We start from the raw sequence: 19,784 nt of genomic DNA, 5'->3' as shown, positions 1-19,784 counted from the left end.
AGAGGCCCGACACTGCCACACACTGCAGAGTCATGCAGAGTGCTATACCGTTTCGCCTTGCAACTCTATCTGCAAGCTACTACATGTTACACCAGTAAGCCAAACATGAAAAAGGGGACTGCTCCACATGAAGACAACGATGCTGATCAGTGTGTCTCTGGCTTCTGTTCAAAACCCCTGCAGCAAAGGTTTTGCTTTCATGTGTTGGTGTGGGGTGGAGGTGTCATATCTAAGCTTAGCTGTTCATTCGTTTATATTACTGGACAGTGCGTGTAAATAGAAGTGATATTTAAACTGGAAAATTAGTCACAAAAAAAACCATTCAGACTTTACTGGCTGGAAAGTTGTACTTAGCAAGTGCACTGCCCTCATGCGGTCACAACATGATGCCTTACTACAGTGTGAGAGAAAAGAGCGAGAGAGGGATGCACGCGTGGGTTCCAGCCGTCCTATATCCGTCTCCCGACTCCCACATGAAATCCAGGGAGCGGGGGGGAAGGTGTAGTCTGGGGCGCAGTGGTGACCCACATCTTAGCTCCACCACCACACCCCCCGGAGCTCCTCCTTACGTCAGACTGAATAATGGCCCGTTAGATCAGCATCACTTATGACCATACCAATAAATAAATAAATAAATCCAGTGAGGTAGTATTTTACTTTAAATATAGTAGAATCCCTCGGTATGGCAGGGGGATGCGGGTACTTCCTGTGGATTTCGAAATGGCTCATTTTATTCTATCGGGGGGAGCCAGCTTCACATGACGGATGCATCCATTCGTATTCCGCGGGTGGATACGTTCATGGCGCTTTTACGTTCTAAATGCTGAACTGCATTTATTTATCTAATAATCGCACGTGAAGTTTTTATCAGCATTTTCAATCGAGAAGTTGCACGTTTTTCCCAACGGGCGTAAATTTTATCAAATTTTTCGACATATGCTGTGAATGGCATCCTCTTCCCCCAATTTATGGTACAGCCCACTCCCTACCGTTAGCCGTTGTTGTATCCCCTGCTACTGAACAGATTTGTCGCGATACAAACTAGCTACACACTGGCATTAAAGCCACGAAAAGATGCTCCTTCACCGGATTAAAACAATGAAAAAAACACCTAGAAGTCTGGAAAAACTTTGCCCAACAGTGCCCAAACTTTGGTAGACTACAACCAAAACCACTTCCCTACAGTTTCGAGTGTGTTAGCATTGTTTTATCTCACCACTATTGCAATTGGACGCGTTTTTTGCCCCATCTGGACCAGTCCAGTCTGATGAATTCACCGAAAAAAGACGGAGATGATGATGTGCCCGTTAAAGACCCGGTAAAATACGGCGAATTGGTCATTTTGGGGTAAGTCTTTTAAAACCTTAAGCTAGAGTGAAATTATATCGTTTGGTGAACAGCTCCAGTGGCAAATTAACCTTTAAATATGTAGCGGTTTCACCAGCACAAATAACCCAGCAAATGACGTTCGAGTTCAGCTTTAATCCACTGCTCTTACAAAATATATCGCGCTTACGGTTGTTTTAGGGTTATTAAATCAATCGTAGTAAGGGATTCTAGCTTATTTCTCATTTATGTTACATTGTCGTCGTTTTCCCTCACCGGTGTAGCTGTGTAGTAATGTTAAAAAGTAAGTTTTTAAGGCATTTTATCTCAAACTACAGCCCAGCATAGTTTCTCCATCATGTTTAAGTGTAAAGGTGCAACATCTGCCTTGGCCATAGTACATAAGGCTACTACGGATGTAGCCGGTTTTTCATCAATGGTTGTAGTGGCAGCGCTGGATTGCTCAGACCTGAAAATCCCAATGATGTCATACTTTGCTGGATCGGTGCTCGCTAAAAGTAGCAGGGAGGAGAACAGCGTCGTCTGAAAAATGCGTTTTGCTTATATTCATAGTCATAGTCGCGCTCTCGTTTGGTATTACTAATTAATAAAACGTCTCAGCCAGATGACCGTCCATGCCAGGGCGGGAGGGAGGGAGTGAGGGAGGAAGGAGGAGGAGGAGGCGGAGGAGGAGAAAAGCCCTTCTACATCACCAGCGCACACAAGTACAGGAGTGGGCAGGATGTGCTGATGACAGCCACCAGCTTCCACAGCACTTCCAGCCCTGCAGCTCCACTCTATGCACAGTTTGCAAGGACCAGGAAATTACAACACACATATACACATACACAATCATATACACAGCCTTACACAGGCCTCCCTTTTGCCCTGCAGAGCTTCCTGTGTATGCCAAAGATAACTGACCTAATGGCCTATCTCTTCCCCTCCAGCTGAACACAGAGTGAGGAGGCTGTAGCCCGCCTGCATTAGAATACTGATTAACGTCCGTTTGAACACAGCAGCCCTTTACACGCTCACATCAGAGTAAGGATGTGAGAACTGAATGCCTATTTTGAGAATTTTTTTCCTTTTTTTGGCTGTGGAACTTGAACACCAGTGTGCTCTGCAGTGTGTGCCGAAATGCGCCTCCTCGATGGCTAAAAAAATGCATTTTGTACAACCTCACTTTCAAAGCTGTGGTGATTGAGAGTCGGTTTTGATTGTGCCCTGCCAGACTGGTAACCTGTCTGTGGTTTAGAAAAAGAGCTGACAGACAAGGATAAAGAGATAAAGCTGATTAACTATCTTCCAGTGCCACAGCCTGGTTGTAGTAGTACACGGTACAGTAATATTGTGAATAATTGTTTTATTATATGGGTGATCACAGGTATATTACATTTGGATTTGTGGAATTTATTGCTCTCAAACATACAGCAGGTAATTTTGCCTGGAGGCAGGCAGTGTAAGAACAGGTTGTATCTTTTACTGCTTCCTGTCAGATTTCATAATTTTCTGGCCATGTTTTATGCAACTGTGGTTTGGCTTTGCATCTGTCAGCTTTGATGATCCCATGCCCCTTGTGGTCAATGTCTACTTCACTGCTGGCCATGTGATCTTTGCAGAGGCTGCTTGCCTGCTATCTCTCGTCACCTTAGTTATTCTGGACACCATGTACCACCACCATGTCCCGTCCAGCAACCCCCTCTATTCGCTATGCGAACACCCTCTTGTCTTCTCACACCTTTCTATTCTCCTCCATAACTTATCTCAATATGGTCTCTGTCTCATTCCTCTGTCTATCACCCAGCCCTTTCTCTAGCCGACCATTCAGTGTTTTGCTGAGTGCTGACTTTCACAGAGGCAGGCCTCCTTGGTGACTTGCCCTCAACGAAAATAAACCTCGTGTTGAGGGGCAGAAGGAGTGAATATTTCATATAGTGCCTTATGATGTGTGCACATTTGTGATGCAGGCTGAACTGCCCACAAACGCATCTTAAAGAGCTGCTGTCCTTCTGGCCTTTCCCCCTCAATCCTCTGCTTTGCGTGATCTTTCAGTCCCTGTTCTCCATCTCCCATCCTTCATTTTATTCACTTATTTCTCTAAAACTTGTGATAGCTTCTGACTGTTTTTCTGCCTCCATTTCGACCAACCTGCTACCCTTTTCTCTATCTCCTGCAGCCTCTTATCCTTTGCCCTATTTTATGTGCTCTGACTTTTGGCCAAAGCCCTGAAAGCTCTGTGCTTGTGTGTCCGTGATTCCTGCACCAGTCTTTTCCTTGTTAGTCACAGTTTAGTTTGAACTGTCAGAGCAGGCCAGGAAGGGTACAGGTTTGCATTGAGTCATGCTCTTTAATTGGATTTCACATAAAAAAAAAATCAAAGTTGAATGTGCCCTGTTTGTAGTATTTCCAGGTGACATACTTGATCTGGTCAGCATCATCATCCCACCTTCCTTTCCCGCTCTATCCTGAGGATTGTCAACCACAGAAAATCTATGTTCTGAGATTCATGGAATTGAAATGCACAATATCAACTTGCTCTTAGACAAGCTCACAGATTGAACCATCAAAGACAGTTTACATTTTTTCATGAATACAAATTTATTGAAGTGTTAGTATTAAATAGTAAAAGAATAAATAAAAACAGGCCTGGGGTAAATGCAGTGAAAAACTATGAAAAATATGCTAAAGTTGTTCATCTAATTTATTTTCAGAGAGCTCATGTCAAAGTGATATTAGAGTGATTCAAGTGAGCGACATTAGGTTGCTGGAAACTGCTGTTATTAACAGTTTTCCCTTTTCATCCTTACACACAGCTGTGAGCTGTCAGGAGAGGTCACGTTACCATAAGTATAATAGAAGATTACCAACAGGTGTAACACTAAACCAGTGTCCTTCTAGCTTCTTAGATATGGTCGGTGACAGAATATAATGAGAGTGAAAGTAAACTAGTGAAGGAAGAGACAGAAAGCATCTTCATTGTCAGGTGTTGTCAGTCATGTCACCTTGAGCCCAGTTTGCAGCAAAAAAAAAAACAACAACTTTGCAAATTTAGAGACCGAAGCTGTTGCAATGCCTCCAAACTGCTGACATTCTGGTGTTTGCTCGCTCCATGCTACATTAGCTCTGCTGCTAGCTGCTGCTGTCTAGTGAGGAAGTAAACACAGAACCATAGTGAACTGAAATGAATGTATCAGACCACAGATCAGTTCAGTATAACCAATATCCAGACCAGTAACCAGACCAGTTTTTTTGTTTGTTTGCTTTGTTTTTTTATGGGGGGGGGGGGGGGCTGTCAGACTAATATCTGATCTTAATATTGGATCGGTGCATTCCGATTTCAAGGAAGCAGTTTGAGATGATTTTACCTTTCTAGCATAGTTTGTGTTATCCTGCTGGAAGCAGCCATCAGAAAATAGGTACACTGTATTATAAAGGGATGGACATGGTCAGCTGCAATATTCTGGTATATTGTGGCATTTTAACAGGGATACTGATCGGTCAAGAACGTATCCCTCACATCATTATACCACCACCAACCTGAACCATCGATACAAGGCAGGATGGATCCATTACCAACATGTTAATGGCAGATTCTGACCCTATCATCTAAATGTCGCTGTAAAATTGAGACTCCAGTCTTCTGTTTTCCACTTTCAGTGAGCTTGTGGACATTATAGACTCAGTTTTCCATTCTTACGTGTTAATTATACTTATACGTCAGATTTATGTTGTAACTTACGCCATAACTGGAACCTTGTTATAACCCTACGCACCGACCTGATGTGTACCTCTGAGAAATGTGCCTACACATTGGGTTGATGGATACAAAAGACTTAAATGGCGTGAAAGGTTGTGGTGTAGGGGTGAAATGAGTTTCCAATTATTACGTAAGTTAGGACATACATTTCTAGCAGAGGTCTAAATAAAGCTTTAGCTCACATGAGTGGCACCCAATGTGGTTTTCCAACTGCTTCAAGTTTAATATGTTGTGCATTCAGAGATGCTCTTCTGCATACCTTGGTTGTATTGAGTGCTTATTTGAATTACTGTTACCGACTCAGTCTGAATGCATCTATGCCATACTCCTGTGAGTGGTATCAATAAGGCATTGTTCATCCCAGAGAACTGCCCCTCATCAGATATTTCCCTTTTTTGGACCACTCTCAGTTAAACTTAGAGATGGCTGTGTGGGAACATCCAAGCAGATCAACAGTTTCTGAAATGCTCAGACCACCCGTCTAGAACATGCCACTTGCAAAGTCACTTAAATCATCTTTCTTCATTCCTTTTGTAAATTCATCGCAGTGTCAGAGCTACACTTTACTGACACTCAAAAAGTAGGCAGTGCTTCCTTTTGTACTCAAATCAAGACCAAAAGTCAGAAGAAAACCAGACCAGATGGCTTTTCATCCCATCAACTGTGGGGAGCAGTGAAGATGGTTATTGTCAAAATTGTGAGTCTTGCCTGCAGGACTTCCTCTGAATGCTTTTAATAAGAAACATGTCCTGCTCATTAGTCACAAGCCTTACATACTGCCTTTTTTGTGAACTCAAGCTGTGAAAGAAATTACATTGACCCAGCTACAGAAAACATTGAGGACAAATTCAATATCTTAGTTAAGGTGTCAGAAGGATTTTCATTTAAAAGCCTTATATTGAGTTATAAAACAGTAATGGGCTGGACTATGTTATTTACCACCCTCTGAAAGAACCTATCATATCTGCTTGCTATTAATGAACACAAAGCTTCAAAGTATTATTCAGTATCCTCTCCAGACCACTTACTCAACTCTTTATGGTTAATGTAATTGGGCAATGGTGTGATGAAAATAAATCTGTCTTGCTGAAGATGCTTTATATTGTAAGAGGTTAGATGAAGAGCGAGCTCTTCTTTAGTGAACGTGGGCCTTAAGGACAAGCCGAGTGAGTCAGATCAAGTGCAGGTTGTCTTTCTCATTGAGGTTCAGCAGTTTAACATGAATCACGAGTGGCCTGAATGTGCTGCTCTAATTCATTTCAAACGAGCGAGCAGCGGTATTGCTGTAAAGATGCACATAATTAATTGAGCTTGCACTTTAATTGCCGTTATTTTCCTGACATCTTGGCAGCTTCAGTGTCATTTAAGTGATGACTTATGATAAGTATGCAAACAAGATAACTGTGTTTTTAACACAATTAGGCTTTCTCAATAAAGCTAGATGTCGGCTGTATTCCAGCCCAAATTAGATTACTTAAACATCATTTGTTGGTTTCAGTAGATATTTTTCGTCATGTTCTTGTGTTTGTTTATCTTCCTCCAGCTACAATGGCTCCCTTCCAAACGGAGACCGTGGGCGCAGAAAGAGCCGCTTTGCTCTGTACCGAAGGGCCAAGGCCAACGGTGTCAAGCCCAGTGCTGTGCACATCCTCAATACACCACAGGACAGCAAGGTACGTGTCCATGCGCATGTGTGTGTGTGTGCTATAGTTTTCATCATTGTGTAACATGAGTTTCCTTCCTGTAACCCCTGTTGTGTGCCAGAGGAAGGATGACTAATCATGAAGACAGGTTTATGTGGTCTGTCTGTGTGTGTGTGTGTCATCCTACATAAGGCTGTTTGATGTACTGAAAGATGCTGCATGTAAAAAACTTGAGCTGAATTAAGATTTTAATCTGGAGATGACTGATACTGATTACTGCTTGGATACTGTTTTTAGCTAGTACAAAATTCAGGTATCAATAAATCGGCCAACATTTATATTATTTTGGATGGATATTTTTTTCCCACACAGAGACTTTGCTTGGCTGGTCTTTCAAGTATATGAACAATAACCAACAGTATTGTTTATTTATTTATTTAATTTAAGATAACAGTACCACCTATGATCAGAATACCAGTTGAAAAGCCACTTACTTTTATTTTGAAAGTTCAGTCACTGTTAAGGTCCCATTATAACGTTTGTGCAGTACCTGACAAAAAGCACTGTATGACAAATTATTAACATTAAACTTCAGATTCGCAGCTGCAGTTGCTGCAGCTTAATTGAAGAGACAAGTGTAAGATTGTGTTGGTTGTACCGCCATTTTTATCATACATTAGCACAGAAGCTCAGAGATTCACAGAGTTTACAGAGGAAGAAGTTGCAACAATCTGAAATGGTAAATGGCCTGTATTTGTATAGTGCTTTACTAGTCCCTAAGGACCCCAAAGCGCTTTACACAACCAGTCATCCATCCATTCACACACTGGTGATGGCAGCTACATTGTAGCCACAGCCACCCTGGGGCGCACTGACAGAGGCGAGGCTGTCGGACACTGGCGCCACCGGGCCCTCTGACCACCACCAGTAGGCAACGGGTAAAGTGTCTTGCCCAAAGACACAACGACCGAGACTGTCCAAGCCGGGGCTCGAACAAGGCGAACTCCCAACTCTTGAGCCACGAAAAGATGAGACCTTGTGGAGAAAAACTTGGCTGTTCTTTGGTTCTTGGTTCTTGTTTTGACTTCTTCTCCTCCTATATGAGGTTTTGTCTGAATGGTGACACCTGTTGTTCAGGAGAATATTGCAGCAGGTATCTGCACTGTAACAGGGACCATAAATGGAAGAGGCTGTGTGATAATGTTACCAACAGTGCACCAATGTGGCGAGTATACTGGGGCCAAAACCATGTGGCAGGGCCAACCTGGCTCACTGGCAGAGTTGGTTTTTTGGCTCTTCTTGACACCATTCAGCTGTCCACCAGAAAGTTCCTGGCCCAGCAGTCTTAGACTGCCACTGAAAGCAGTATTCCTTGCTGTTTTTTGGAAGTCTGCTATAAGCCGCAGAGCCACACTAAATAATATCCCCATGGAGCGAGGCAAACATTCAGGACCACCTAAAAGTAATGCTGTCATGTTCATCACCACCACCTAATGTGATCTGAAAAAACATAGAACTATCTCAAAACCTGGGAATTTTTGACAGTGTCAAATTTGTGTCAGAGCTGTCGTATTATATTTGATTTCAGTGGTGTACTTAATGAAGCTGAACATGAGAGTGATCAGATTTGTGGGATTGTATTACACAAACTGGTTAACAACTTACCATGAAACCCACACCACACCACCATCTGTTCTGCTGTGTTGTTACATGTGCTGTGCTGAGAACTGACTCTGTAAGAGAATCTGTGTGATGACACCATGTCTAGACTCTTCCAAGCATCTTATTCAGCAATTTCCAACACAACAAAGAAAGGCTTTTATATCAGCAGACACGTCATCCAGTATCTATATTAGATCAACATCCACCGGCTGATCTGTTTGTCTGGCGCTTAGTAGAAGACCAGCACGTCATTGCTAAATGCTGCTCTTAATGTTGGATGATGGTACCGTGGTTAGCACTTTGGCTTCACAACAAGGTTCCCGAATCATGGTGAGGTGGAGTTTGCGTGTTCTTCCTGGGTCTGCGAGAGTTCTCTGACTTTTACCCACAATCCAAAGACATAAGTTAGGTTGTATGATTATATGGGTAAATGTGGCTTGTAGTCTAAAATGCAGTCCCCAACCTTTTTTGTGCCACGACCGGTTTATGTCCAACAATATTTTCACTGACCGGCCTTTAAGGTGCCGCAACAAAATAAAACCAGTACCGGTAGCAAAAAAAGAAGATTTATTCATAACACATGGGGAAAAGACCCAGGAAAACCGAGTTGACGATAAAAACCCTAAAACCGATCAATTTCACAACTCTCACGGCCCGGTTCCAATGACTCACGGCCAGTACCGGTCCGTGGCCCGGGGGTTGGGGACTGTTGGTTTAAAATGCTTGGAGTGGTAAGACTGGAAAAGTGTTGTATAAATGCCAGTCCCTTTGCACAAACTGTTTGAATTTAAAGGCGCCTTTAAAAACAAAAATGTAGATATACTTTATTTGCTTATAACTGTGTGTTTTACTTAAGAATATGGGTGGTTAAATGAAAAGAAAGAAGCTTCCAGAAAATGACTGCTGTACCACAAGTTGTTGCTGTTGTTGTTGTTGCAGGCGGTGCACAGCAGGGGGCAGCACAGCATCTCTTTCACCCTGTCCCGAAACCAGACCGTGGTGGTGGAGTACTGCCATGACAACAACACAGACATGTTCCAGGTAACACAGCAAGCAAACAAAGTCAACTTTTATTTTCTTTTGAGTGATGAGAGGATTCACAGCAAAATGTACTCCAAGAAGTGCGATCATGTGCAAGTTTCCAACTGTTATGTAATCCCATCAAAGTCATTTCTACAGGAGGGTAGATTATTTTGGTTCAGAACTGGGACCATTAAGTGTTAAAAATAAAGAGATTTACGTCATAGCTCCAAGAAAGTCTATTTTTATGCACACGCTTGTGCTTTTCTATTGCTCTTACAGATCTTTTTAAACATAAAAATGAACCATCTTGCCCAGATAGCTCAAAGCCATAAAATTATGAGCACTGATGCTTTAAAAGAAATAGCTCTGCTTACCAGTAACATTTTAATGAGACATTTGTTTCAGTTAATAAATAGTATTTTTCTGTGCTGTCCCCTGCAGATTGGACGCTCCACAGAGAGTCCTATTGACTTTGTGGTAACAGACACCTCTGGAGGAAAGGAAGGCGAAGATCCTTCCATTGCTCCCAGCACCATTTCCCGTTTTGCCTGCAGAATAGTGTGCGAGCGCAACCCGCCTTACACTGCACGCATCTATGCTGCAGGCTTTGACTCCTCCAAAAATATTTTCTTAGGGGTGAGTAGACTCATACTCCAGCAACAGGTTTCTAATAACAGAATATTTTAGATTTTAAGTTATTGAAAAATCTAACTGAGTCCCAGTTTCTTGTCTACTGTACACATCCTGATGATTTAAGAGAGCTTAACTTTCCATGAAACGATCTGATAAAAATTGCAGTGTTTGACTAGCTTTCACTCATTTTCAGTCCATTCCTTGTACCTGACCATTTTGAGAGTGTTGCTTTGTATGTTACGCCACTTAACACTGACCTATGAATCATTCAAGCATAGAAAAGCACCTGCCTGCAAGGGATGGGTGCGTTGTCCATGTGTTTCCATGTGTATTTGCACATCTCAATAAATTGCTGTACCCATTTTCCTTGCAAAATGGTGCGGTGGCCAAAGACTTTTGCACAGTGCTGTGGGACTTCTGTTGTAGAAAGTGATGCACTGAAGATCTAACTGCAAAGTCTTTTTTCCCTGTGTTTTTGGACTGCCTGTATTTGAAAGTAAGACGAGAGCAGCACTCTTCATGCTGGGAATAACAGTATGATTGACACAATAAAAATACTTTCTGAAACATATCAATATTATGTTTTAATGTCTTTGCTGCCACAGGAGAAAGCAACCAAATGGAAAAATCCTGATGGGCATATGGATGGCCTCACCACTAATGGGGTGCTAGTGATGCACCCACAGGGCTTCCCAGAGGATCCCAAGCAAGGCCTGTGGAGGGAGATCTCCGTCTGTGGAGATGTTTATGCGCTGCGGGAGACACGGTCTGGACCCAGCAGGGGGACGCTGGTGAGTTGCCGCAGGTTTGGTTACCATATCTACATTTCTTCAGTGAACTTTCGGGGTCTGTGTTTGCCTTTTATTGTACACAAATATCTGTTTGTGCGTCACTTCAGGCGGAGGGGGAGAGCAGCGCACTACGTGACGGGTCGCTCGTCGATCTCTGTGGTGCTACTCTGCTGTGGCGCACCGGTGAGGGGCTCATGCGCTCTCCCACTCTGCGTCACTTGGAGGCGCTTCGTCAGGAGCTTAACGCATCCCGGCCCCAGTGTCCCGTCGGCCTCAGCACACTGGCGTTCCCCAGCCTTCCACGCAGTCATAGGTCAGGGCCACACTGATGGTTAAATTAAGGTCTTGTTATTTATTTAAAAACGGATTATTTCCAATTACTAATTTTAGGAGAAAATTCTTCACAGGTTTTTCTATTTTGTTACACACGCATGCATTAAAAAATTTTCTTTAAAATATCGGTACACTTTATTTAACTTCAGCCTTGAAGAGCGTCAACCCTGGGTCTACCTCGCCTGTGGCCACGTCCACGGACGCCACGATTGGGGCCAGAGATCGGAGAGAGAGGAAGATCCAGGAGAGGGTGAAGGCTCCACCACCCGGCGAGAATGTCCCCTGTGCAGGAGCGTGGGTCCCTACGTGCCGCTGTGGCTGGGCTGTGAGCCTGCGGTGTATGTGGATGCCGGAGCCCCCACTCACGGTTTTGTGCCATGTGGCCATGTCTGCTCAGAGAGGACAGCCAAGTATTGGGCTGAGACTCCTCTGCCCCATGGGACGCATGCCTTCAGACCTGTCTGCCCCTTCTGCTCCACTGCCCTGAGCTCCCCCGGCTGGACACGGCTCATCTTCCAGGGCCCCATCGACTAATCACCACTTCTCAGCAACAACCACAATAGCAGGAAGCTACCTGAGCTGCGTTCATGCGTTCAAATGTTGATCAGTATGATAAGCGTGTGTGTTCTGTACAATAACACTCTCTGTTACTGAATGTAGCTCAGTGCTGACAAATCCTTCCCTTTGTTTATCCTTTAGGGCTTGCTGATTAGTGTAAGATCAAGAAAATAGGACAGAATTATCAGTGCTGTCAATTCAAAGTGTTTTCTAAATTTTAAACCATTTCCCGCCCCCCTCGTGCAGGAGTCAGAGGGTTTTAATTCCAGCTGAACACAGTGGCAGTTGATTTCAGTCATTACTCGTCTTTCAGCGAGACACAGCTCTCAGAAGTGATGCTGCACGTTCACAGCTTAAACTATGATGCTGCATTTTAACTATATTATCAAATGATAGCCACATGACTTTCGTCAGTCTTCAACACCATGCATTGTATAAAATGCAAGTAACTTTTGCACTTATTCATCTTCTACCCTTTCACATGAAGCGTAATCACTTCTGCTGCTGTGGAATATATATATATATATATATATATATATATATATATATATATATATATATATATATATATATATATATATATATATACTTTTTTTTTTTATTAGTTCATTGGCTGCGGCAGGACTTTCATCACAAAAAAACTTAATGCTTCTGGCATCAACTTCCATAAAAAAATATCTTATCTGACATCAGCATTATAATTAATGGTTTTCCTTTCTGAACTAGCAACCGTTTTATATTTCTAGCTGTGTTCTCAGTGGGCTTTGTTAACTGCGGATGGTTGATGATTATAATGTGGGATCAGTGGCTCGTGCTTCCATACAGCATTTAACACTCTTCCTGATCCATGAAGGAAAACTTCACAACTGTTTCTGAAGTTAAGGAATTAGAAGCATATGTTGTTGGAGTCCTTTACATATCACTGTAGAGTAAGATCTATGCACAGACTGCCCATTAATGACAGACCCCTATGTGTTGTAATTCTTTGGACAGTAACCTGCAGATTGTTTGATTAGCTCCGAAGGGCCAGAGGGAACACTGCAGTACTTTTACAGCAGATCTTTTCCTAATTATGAAGCAGGGTAAGGATAAACAAAGGCTTGGAATGAAAACCGGGTATGAACTCCACTTCCCAACTCTGAAGCAATAATAGCACTCCCATAGATAAGCTAGATGTTATGCTATGTTTAGCCAAGTGTTAGGTCAGCAGTCCAATTCAAATGTGGCTGAAATGGTTTCCAGGTAAAGGGCTCAACCAGAGGCGTGTTCAATCCCGTGACTTATTTCCAAATTGGGGGTCATAGACCAGAGAATATGAGTGATACCACAAGCTGCAGATTTGAAAGACTTAATGCCTGATCCATATTTAATTACTAATTCTATCATTTCTTTACTGTGCTGGTAATGCTGCAAAACTATCCAGCTTGTTCTTTGTTAATTTGAACACACTTCTGGTTTCTGAATTATGTTAAACAGGGTGTATGGTAGTGTGATGGAGTGTCAGTAGGCTTGACCTTGTGTAACCTCAAAACATTTTTTTTGGGTTATTGTTTCAAAGAAAACTATTTTGTTAGGAAACGGGGAGGGTTTTATTTGGGGAAGTGGGAGGAATTCTTTTAGATGTTCAGTGTTTAAAAAAATTATACAGCAACTATTTTTCTATCTGACAATTGGTTTTAGTTAACTGTTGTTACTCAGTGTACGTACGCAAGTTGTGTATGTTACGAGATATAATCGTGCGGTAGATGTAGGGGAGCTTGTGAGTGAGAAAACATTGCCAACACTGTGTCTAACGAACACACACACTTTCACACACACTCTGCTACCGTAAAACATTGCCCAGACAATGAATGTAGCCAAAATACTTTGGGCTATATTTAGCCTTCCCTGGTGCTCATATTGAATGGTCTATATTGTGATACTATTTTTGTAACTGAATATTAGGTGTAGCTTGGTGAACTAGCTCAACAAGTAAATTCAATAATAGCCTCAAGTATGAAAGACATAACTGATTTAAAAAACAGAAAAAAAAGAAAGAAATACACTCACGTGAAAAAATTGTGTCTAGCTTGCATGTGCTGAACGTACACATACAGTATGTACACTACACGTACACGTACTCGAAAACTTTGCACGGTGGAGCGCCAACTTGCAATTCATGCTGAGAACGTTTGAGCTGTCTTCCGAGTCCTTCGTTGGTTAAAAACTGCAGCATTTCTGTTTTGTTTTTGTTGTTTTTTGGGGGAGGTGGGCTTTAAAGCAAGAGGAAAAAAGAACGAGCGCCTAAATAGATCCTCATACTTGATAGATCCACGATCTTTGTGAATGAGACCTCTTGAATCCCACTTTGTACTACTATGCTAATATTTTCCACCAAACCAATTCATCACAGAAAGACATTCACATCGATACTTGTTTACATTTTGTATTTGGGCCCGTCATGGAGCATTTAAAGCTAATGAAAGACAGCATGTTTTCCATTTGAAGGGGACCTCTTATGCTTCTTCAGTAGCTTTGCATGGTTCACAGTTCAGAATAATCCTTATTTTCCTTGACAGCCCACTCAGTTCATTTATTGTGTGAATAAAAGCCATTTTGGCTCCCCGCCCACGCTTTTAACTTTATTCTGATTGGCTGCCCCTCACTCAAAGACTGTTTAAACAGAGGGTGGGTGGGGCTCCTGGTCTCATTGTTAGAGCTGAATTCCTGAGATGACCGTAATCATATGGGCGCAGATGTAGAAGAAAACAGAGCCTTTTGGGTCGTTTGAAGCTTTACCTCGTTATTTGAAAGGTCGACCATTTTTAATATCAACATCCACTTTTGTATAAGCATGTGTATGACAGAACAAGAGGAAAGGCATAATAGGTCTCCTTTAAAGTCTAAATATAAGATTTGTAGTGTGGTGGATGAGGGTTGTGTTACTGTTGCTCAGGATTAAGGATTTTAGAGTCACAGCTGAAAGATGCCTGATAAAAGGCACTTTGAGTGAAAAAAAGTTCCAGATTAAGGCGTTCGATGTGAGAGCAGCCACATCTTATGTCCAAATTCTAGAGGGCAAACAGTCGGGTAGATCACCACAGGTCAACCACTTACGGGTCTCATGAAACAGGCAATGAAATCATGTGTATTAGCTGGCCTTCGCAAATCACACCAAATCCAGTGAATCTTGCTTTTGACAAAATATATATAGAGAGAGAGATATGCATATATACAGTACAACATGTAACACCATTGGCATGTGGATGGAGAACAGTTGCAGCACCCCCACTGGGTTCTAGTTTATGAGCTAACGTACAATATTTGTTTGAGTTTTCTTTTTGTTTTATTCTATGACTCACTTTGGGTTATGGACATCCATATGTAACTTTTTTTGAGTTTTAGATTTTAGTATTAGTTAAAAAATTAGAGACTAAGTATTTTAGCTCAGCATCAGGTTGTTTGATACCACCAGTAACATCATCAGCTCTTCCCTAACTTCGTTTGTTATCATATCTATTAATTGACCTTCATAACCAGATGGCCAAACCTCAACTTCCTCAACTTATGAGCTCGTCTCATCGTAGGCGAGTGAGTAGCTGATATGTATAATACAGCATAAAACCTCACAGTTAACAATGCATTCCTTTAACTATAATCTGTGTTGTGTACAGCTATTTTGTATTATTTTATAACATATTCTTCTGTAATCGTCCGGTGCACAGACAATCGCTATACACATGTCAATAAACCAGTTCAAAGTTTGCCGTGCTGTCCTTTCTGTTTAACAAGGGAAACAAGAAGGCTCCAGCAGAGGGCGCCCTCTACCAGCTCCGAGGTTTCCACACCATGAGCAGGGTTGCTTTGAGTTGCATCACCTGTTTTAAATAATCATCTGTTTTATGAGCACTTTTGGCAGTCGAGTACGGTACATCACCGCGCAAATGTGATAACGAGCTGCAAATGCCGGCAAAATTACAGGCGGCTTGATTTCAAGCAGAAATATAAAAGACTTTGCAAAGAATTCAGGGTGCCTGGTGAAAGGCTCCCGAAGCCCTGCGTGGAGTGGTGTTATTCAGGAGTTTGTACAGAAATTATGTCACTTCAACCATGAGGAGGAGGCTTTCTGCTTTTGAATAAGCGTTTTTCACGGGTGTCGTGCCGACACGCTACATTTAAAGTCTTTCAAAGCAGGAAAAGAGAAAACCCAAAGACTGCTAAAACTCGAGAGACGGTATGCACAGTTTTAATTTGGGTGCATGCACTACAATTTTCATCTCATGAGCGGCAATATGTTCTTAATTTTAATCATAGGCACATTTTTTAGAAGAAAATTTCCGTACACTCAAAAACGCCAACTTTGCAGAAAGAGAAAATTCACTACCAGTTCTCTTTGTCCATTGGTTTGAGTGCAGTTCACTTTAGAACATCAATGTGATGCATTTAATGTTCGATGCTTGCACCAGATGCACTGTAATGACATAAAAAATAGTCAAAGTAAGAGATGTGCTTGAGGGATCTGGCATCTAGATGATATCCCAGCCTAAGACACATCAGATGACCCATTCAGCAGGCTGGTTGCTGCTATTACTGTATAACCAGTAAGTAATCCACTCTACAGCCTCATTTGGAAGTTTTTATCCAAACAGTAACCACCGATGAAAAGAAAACAAGCCAAACTATGTGTAAGACCTCTGGTGGTCATGTGACAAAAAGCATATAAAATCATTAAACGATGGACGTTACCTTTGGGTCTGAAAAGTGATCTGTGCATAAGAACCTGTAACCTGGATTCTTTTTTGCAACCACCAGGGGGCGATACACGTGGTTGCAAAAAGACTGTAACGCATATAGAAACTGCCCTCTGACCCGCCACTATCATATATGGCTTCAAAAACATCAAGATGGTGATGGTGAAAATGCTCAACTCTCGTCTGAGACCAGAACTTCACAAACCAATGGGTGACATCACAGGAGCTGCATCTATCTTTTGCACTATGACTGGTAAATGTGGTAAGCTGTAAAAAGGAGCTACATAACATGTGCTTCAAGTTGTCAAACGGCGCCTTTTAAACCAAACATGATCCTATGAATGTAGCCAAGATTTATTTATCCTTTCATTTTTTTAATTTTTTTTGATTAACCATAACTTAGTGCTTAACAAATAGTAAGCAAAATATTTCATATTGGAAAGTTGGGACCTGAATTTGTGACCTGATCACTGTGAAGGTCCCAGCATACTACTGCATGGTAGTATGTATGTTCTGCATGTAGGTGCTAATATGTTATCTAGCTGTCTAGTACCACTTTGGGGGCACTATCAAAAATATGTGAAACAGCTACAGATTTTATATAAAAGATACACAAACATACAGTCTGTCAGTATGCATACATATAGCTTGCAGATCCTTTCATGTAGCTAACTTTTCAACCAGCAAGTATCCTAAACATAGCATCGTTATCACTGGGCAGTGCACTGATGGCTTCCTAGAATGCACTCACATGCATCCTCCTAAGCCTCTGCAGAATTCCCATAATGCCTTTCTCTCCATAGTTAAGTCTACTGTCCCTTATTTTTGCTCAACTACAACCTTTGAATACATTAAATGCGTACTGAGCTGGCTATTAGGTGGAGAAAGCTGTTTGCTGGTAATGTGTATGGTACAGGTTAAACTTGTAATGGATTTGAATAAGTTTAAAACAGCTGAACAAGGAAGGATAGGGACAGCGAAAGGGTGCCCAACAGCTTGTTTTTACCCCTGGCCCACTAACAGGGATATCTGGCTGTATTCTGTATGTGGTTGTGTGTCAGGGGATGTGGCATAAATGATGGAGGTATAGTTTAGGCGAACAGAGGAATTCTCAGTGGGGGGATTTGTAGGTTTTGATCCCAGCTAATTAATGTGAATCCCTCAATGGGAGTAATGATATCTGTGACTAGGAAGTTTGAAGGGGACTCTCCGGTCTCTGTGTATTTATATATATATATGTGTGTGTGTGTGTGTGTGTGTGTGTGTGTGTGTGTGTGTGTGTTTTCATGCATGTGTACATATGTGTGTGTGGAGGATGTGTGATAATCAAAGGCTCTGAAGTACGTCTCTGTGGACTCAGCTCTCTGCTCTCGAGGAGGCAGGGGGCGTTCAAGCCATTGTTCCATCAATCTCCCCATTAACTACAAACACTGGGAAACTTTAATTAATCTGGAGCCACAGATGATTAATTAACTTTAAGACTTTCCCCTTTTTTTTCCTTTCCTGCTACACATTTCACTAAATCCCCAAGCAGCAAAAAGTGCTAATTTAGCCACATAATTTACAAATCCAATTAAAGCCAATATTAAGGCATCACAATATGCTGTCCTGTGTTCTCTGGTCTTATAAGACTATTCTCTTTTGTGGCTCGACTAGTGGTGAATACCAACACACGTAAGCTGAGCTGACTGTATTAAACAGGGGTTAAGAGTTGTAATAAGTTTGATTATTTTATGGAGTTTATTATGCGGTGTTATCCTGTTAGGGAGGTGACGCTGTGGCAGTGGATTGGTAATCCACACAGTTTTAGTCTCACCAAGCGGTCTCCCGCTCTACCACCACGGACGCAATCCTCACACATCCCAGTTTGAGAGAGGGAGGCCCAGACTGGATGTGGGTGGATGAACGTGTTGACATATGACAGAGAAAGGAACCTAAACGAAATGTGTCGTGACACTAGCTTTTTTCATCTTTTAGTTTCTGTTCTGCTCAGTTTGCTGTTGAATCTTTTTTGTATTTTATGTTATGTTGTTTTTTTTTATGTGTAGCGCCTTCCCTCTGATGCTAAATGAATATAGGCCAAACATTTCTGTTTTCAAATATTCCCAAAGTTCCTTCTCTTCCTCCCTGATACAGGCTGCGTGACCAATAACAGCCCTGAGGAGGCATCTCCGTAATTCCCTGTAAATGACAACTAATGAAGATGGTACGTACTCTCATTGCTTTGTGTCTTTGAGGGGGAAGGGTTGTTCGGTTCAGTTAATGCAAACATATGCATCAGTTTTGTTTTATTCAGTCGCCTCATGGCTGGGGAAACTGGGGAAAACTAAATGCTCCTTTTCTCATTTTCTTCTCCTCAGCGACGTCAGCGGTCAGAGACGAGCGCTCTCCTTTTTGGCTGTATCAAGCACATGCTCAATTAGCGTCGCATGGTAGGTGAGAGCCATTTCGAAAACATTTCTCATTACACCTTATCGCAGGGGCACAGAGGGGGGCAACATGAAGCAAATTAGAGGGGTGAATGAGAGTTGGAGAACGAAGGAAGAAGGGAGGGCTGGAGACATCAAAGTGTTCCCACTCTATTTAAATTGAGTGATCTTGTGTGAAAGATCCCCACTACATAAAGATTAACCCCATCCTCCCTCCCACACACACACACACTGGGCTAATATCTCACACCCACATACCCTTGGATTTATGTGTCAAGGGTTAATAACTACGGGGATGAGGACACTGGGGGGTATGTGTGGGGCGTTCCTGCAGATGCACGTGTGTGTTCACTTATATGTGGAATCTGCATTTGTATGAATTATTGGAGCAGGGGAGACGGGACAAGAAGCGGGCAGCAGAGGTGGGGATCGCACAGTGAGTGCGAGAGAGGCTCAGTTTCATCTTAGACCAAGAGACTGACGTGCTACAAATCCCACCAGTAGCACCACCAAACAGACCTGCCAGCACTCCTCAGGAAACCACTGACACACACACACACACACACACACACACACACACACACACACACACAAACACACGCAGAGGCGGAGAACTGATGTGTTGCTTGTTTTCTTCCAGTTTCATCATGTACGTCAGCTTTTCATTACCCCGTTAAATATAAGTTCCAGGGACGTGTAAAGTGAGTGCAGAGACTCACTGAAGCTCCTCTGGTGTTGCATTTGCAGCACAAATGTTTTAATGTCTGTTTTTCCTTTTGTTTGCCACACGCCTGCACGTGTGTGGGTTTTTTAGTGTTTGTGCATGCATGTGTGTGGATTTGTTCCTCTACCTGTTTGTGCCTGGTGTCTTTTAGTATATAAAAAAATGTGTGTGT

General features: G+C 42.3%; 1 protein-coding gene and 1 long non-coding RNA gene across 2 annotated transcripts; both read left to right on the top strand.

Moving 5' to 3' along the window:
* The first annotated feature begins 982 nt into the window (after window positions 1-982).
* Window positions 983-12,232, top strand: LOC113006826 (E3 ubiquitin-protein ligase pellino homolog 2). The gene is made up of 7 exons (XM_026143020.1): window positions 983-1,347; window positions 6,630-6,759; window positions 9,331-9,432; window positions 9,856-10,050; window positions 10,653-10,838; window positions 10,946-11,151; window positions 11,321-12,232. Exons 1-7 carry the CDS (start codon window positions 1,268-1,270, stop codon window positions 11,703-11,705), a joined length of 1,284 nt encoding a protein of 427 aa, XP_025998805.1. The 5' UTR covers window positions 983-1,267; the 3' UTR covers window positions 11,706-12,232.
* Window positions 12,233-16,578: 4,346 nt separating this feature from the next.
* Window positions 16,579-19,186, top strand: LOC113006936 (uncharacterized). Its single transcript, XR_003269828.1, has 3 exons — window positions 16,579-16,721; window positions 18,596-18,665; window positions 18,820-19,186. It is a non-coding gene; the product is annotated as an uncharacterized LOC113006936 (long non-coding RNA).
* Window positions 19,187-19,784: the final 598 nt, after the last annotated feature.

Source organism: Astatotilapia calliptera, chromosome 15 (genome assembly GCF_900246225.1).
Source record: "Astatotilapia calliptera chromosome 15, fAstCal1.2, whole genome shotgun sequence".
Lineage (NCBI taxonomy): Eukaryota > Metazoa > Chordata > Actinopteri > Cichliformes > Cichlidae > Astatotilapia > Astatotilapia calliptera.
Note: the sequence above shows the minus strand (reverse complement) of the source record. Positions and strands in the feature narration are given on the sequence as shown.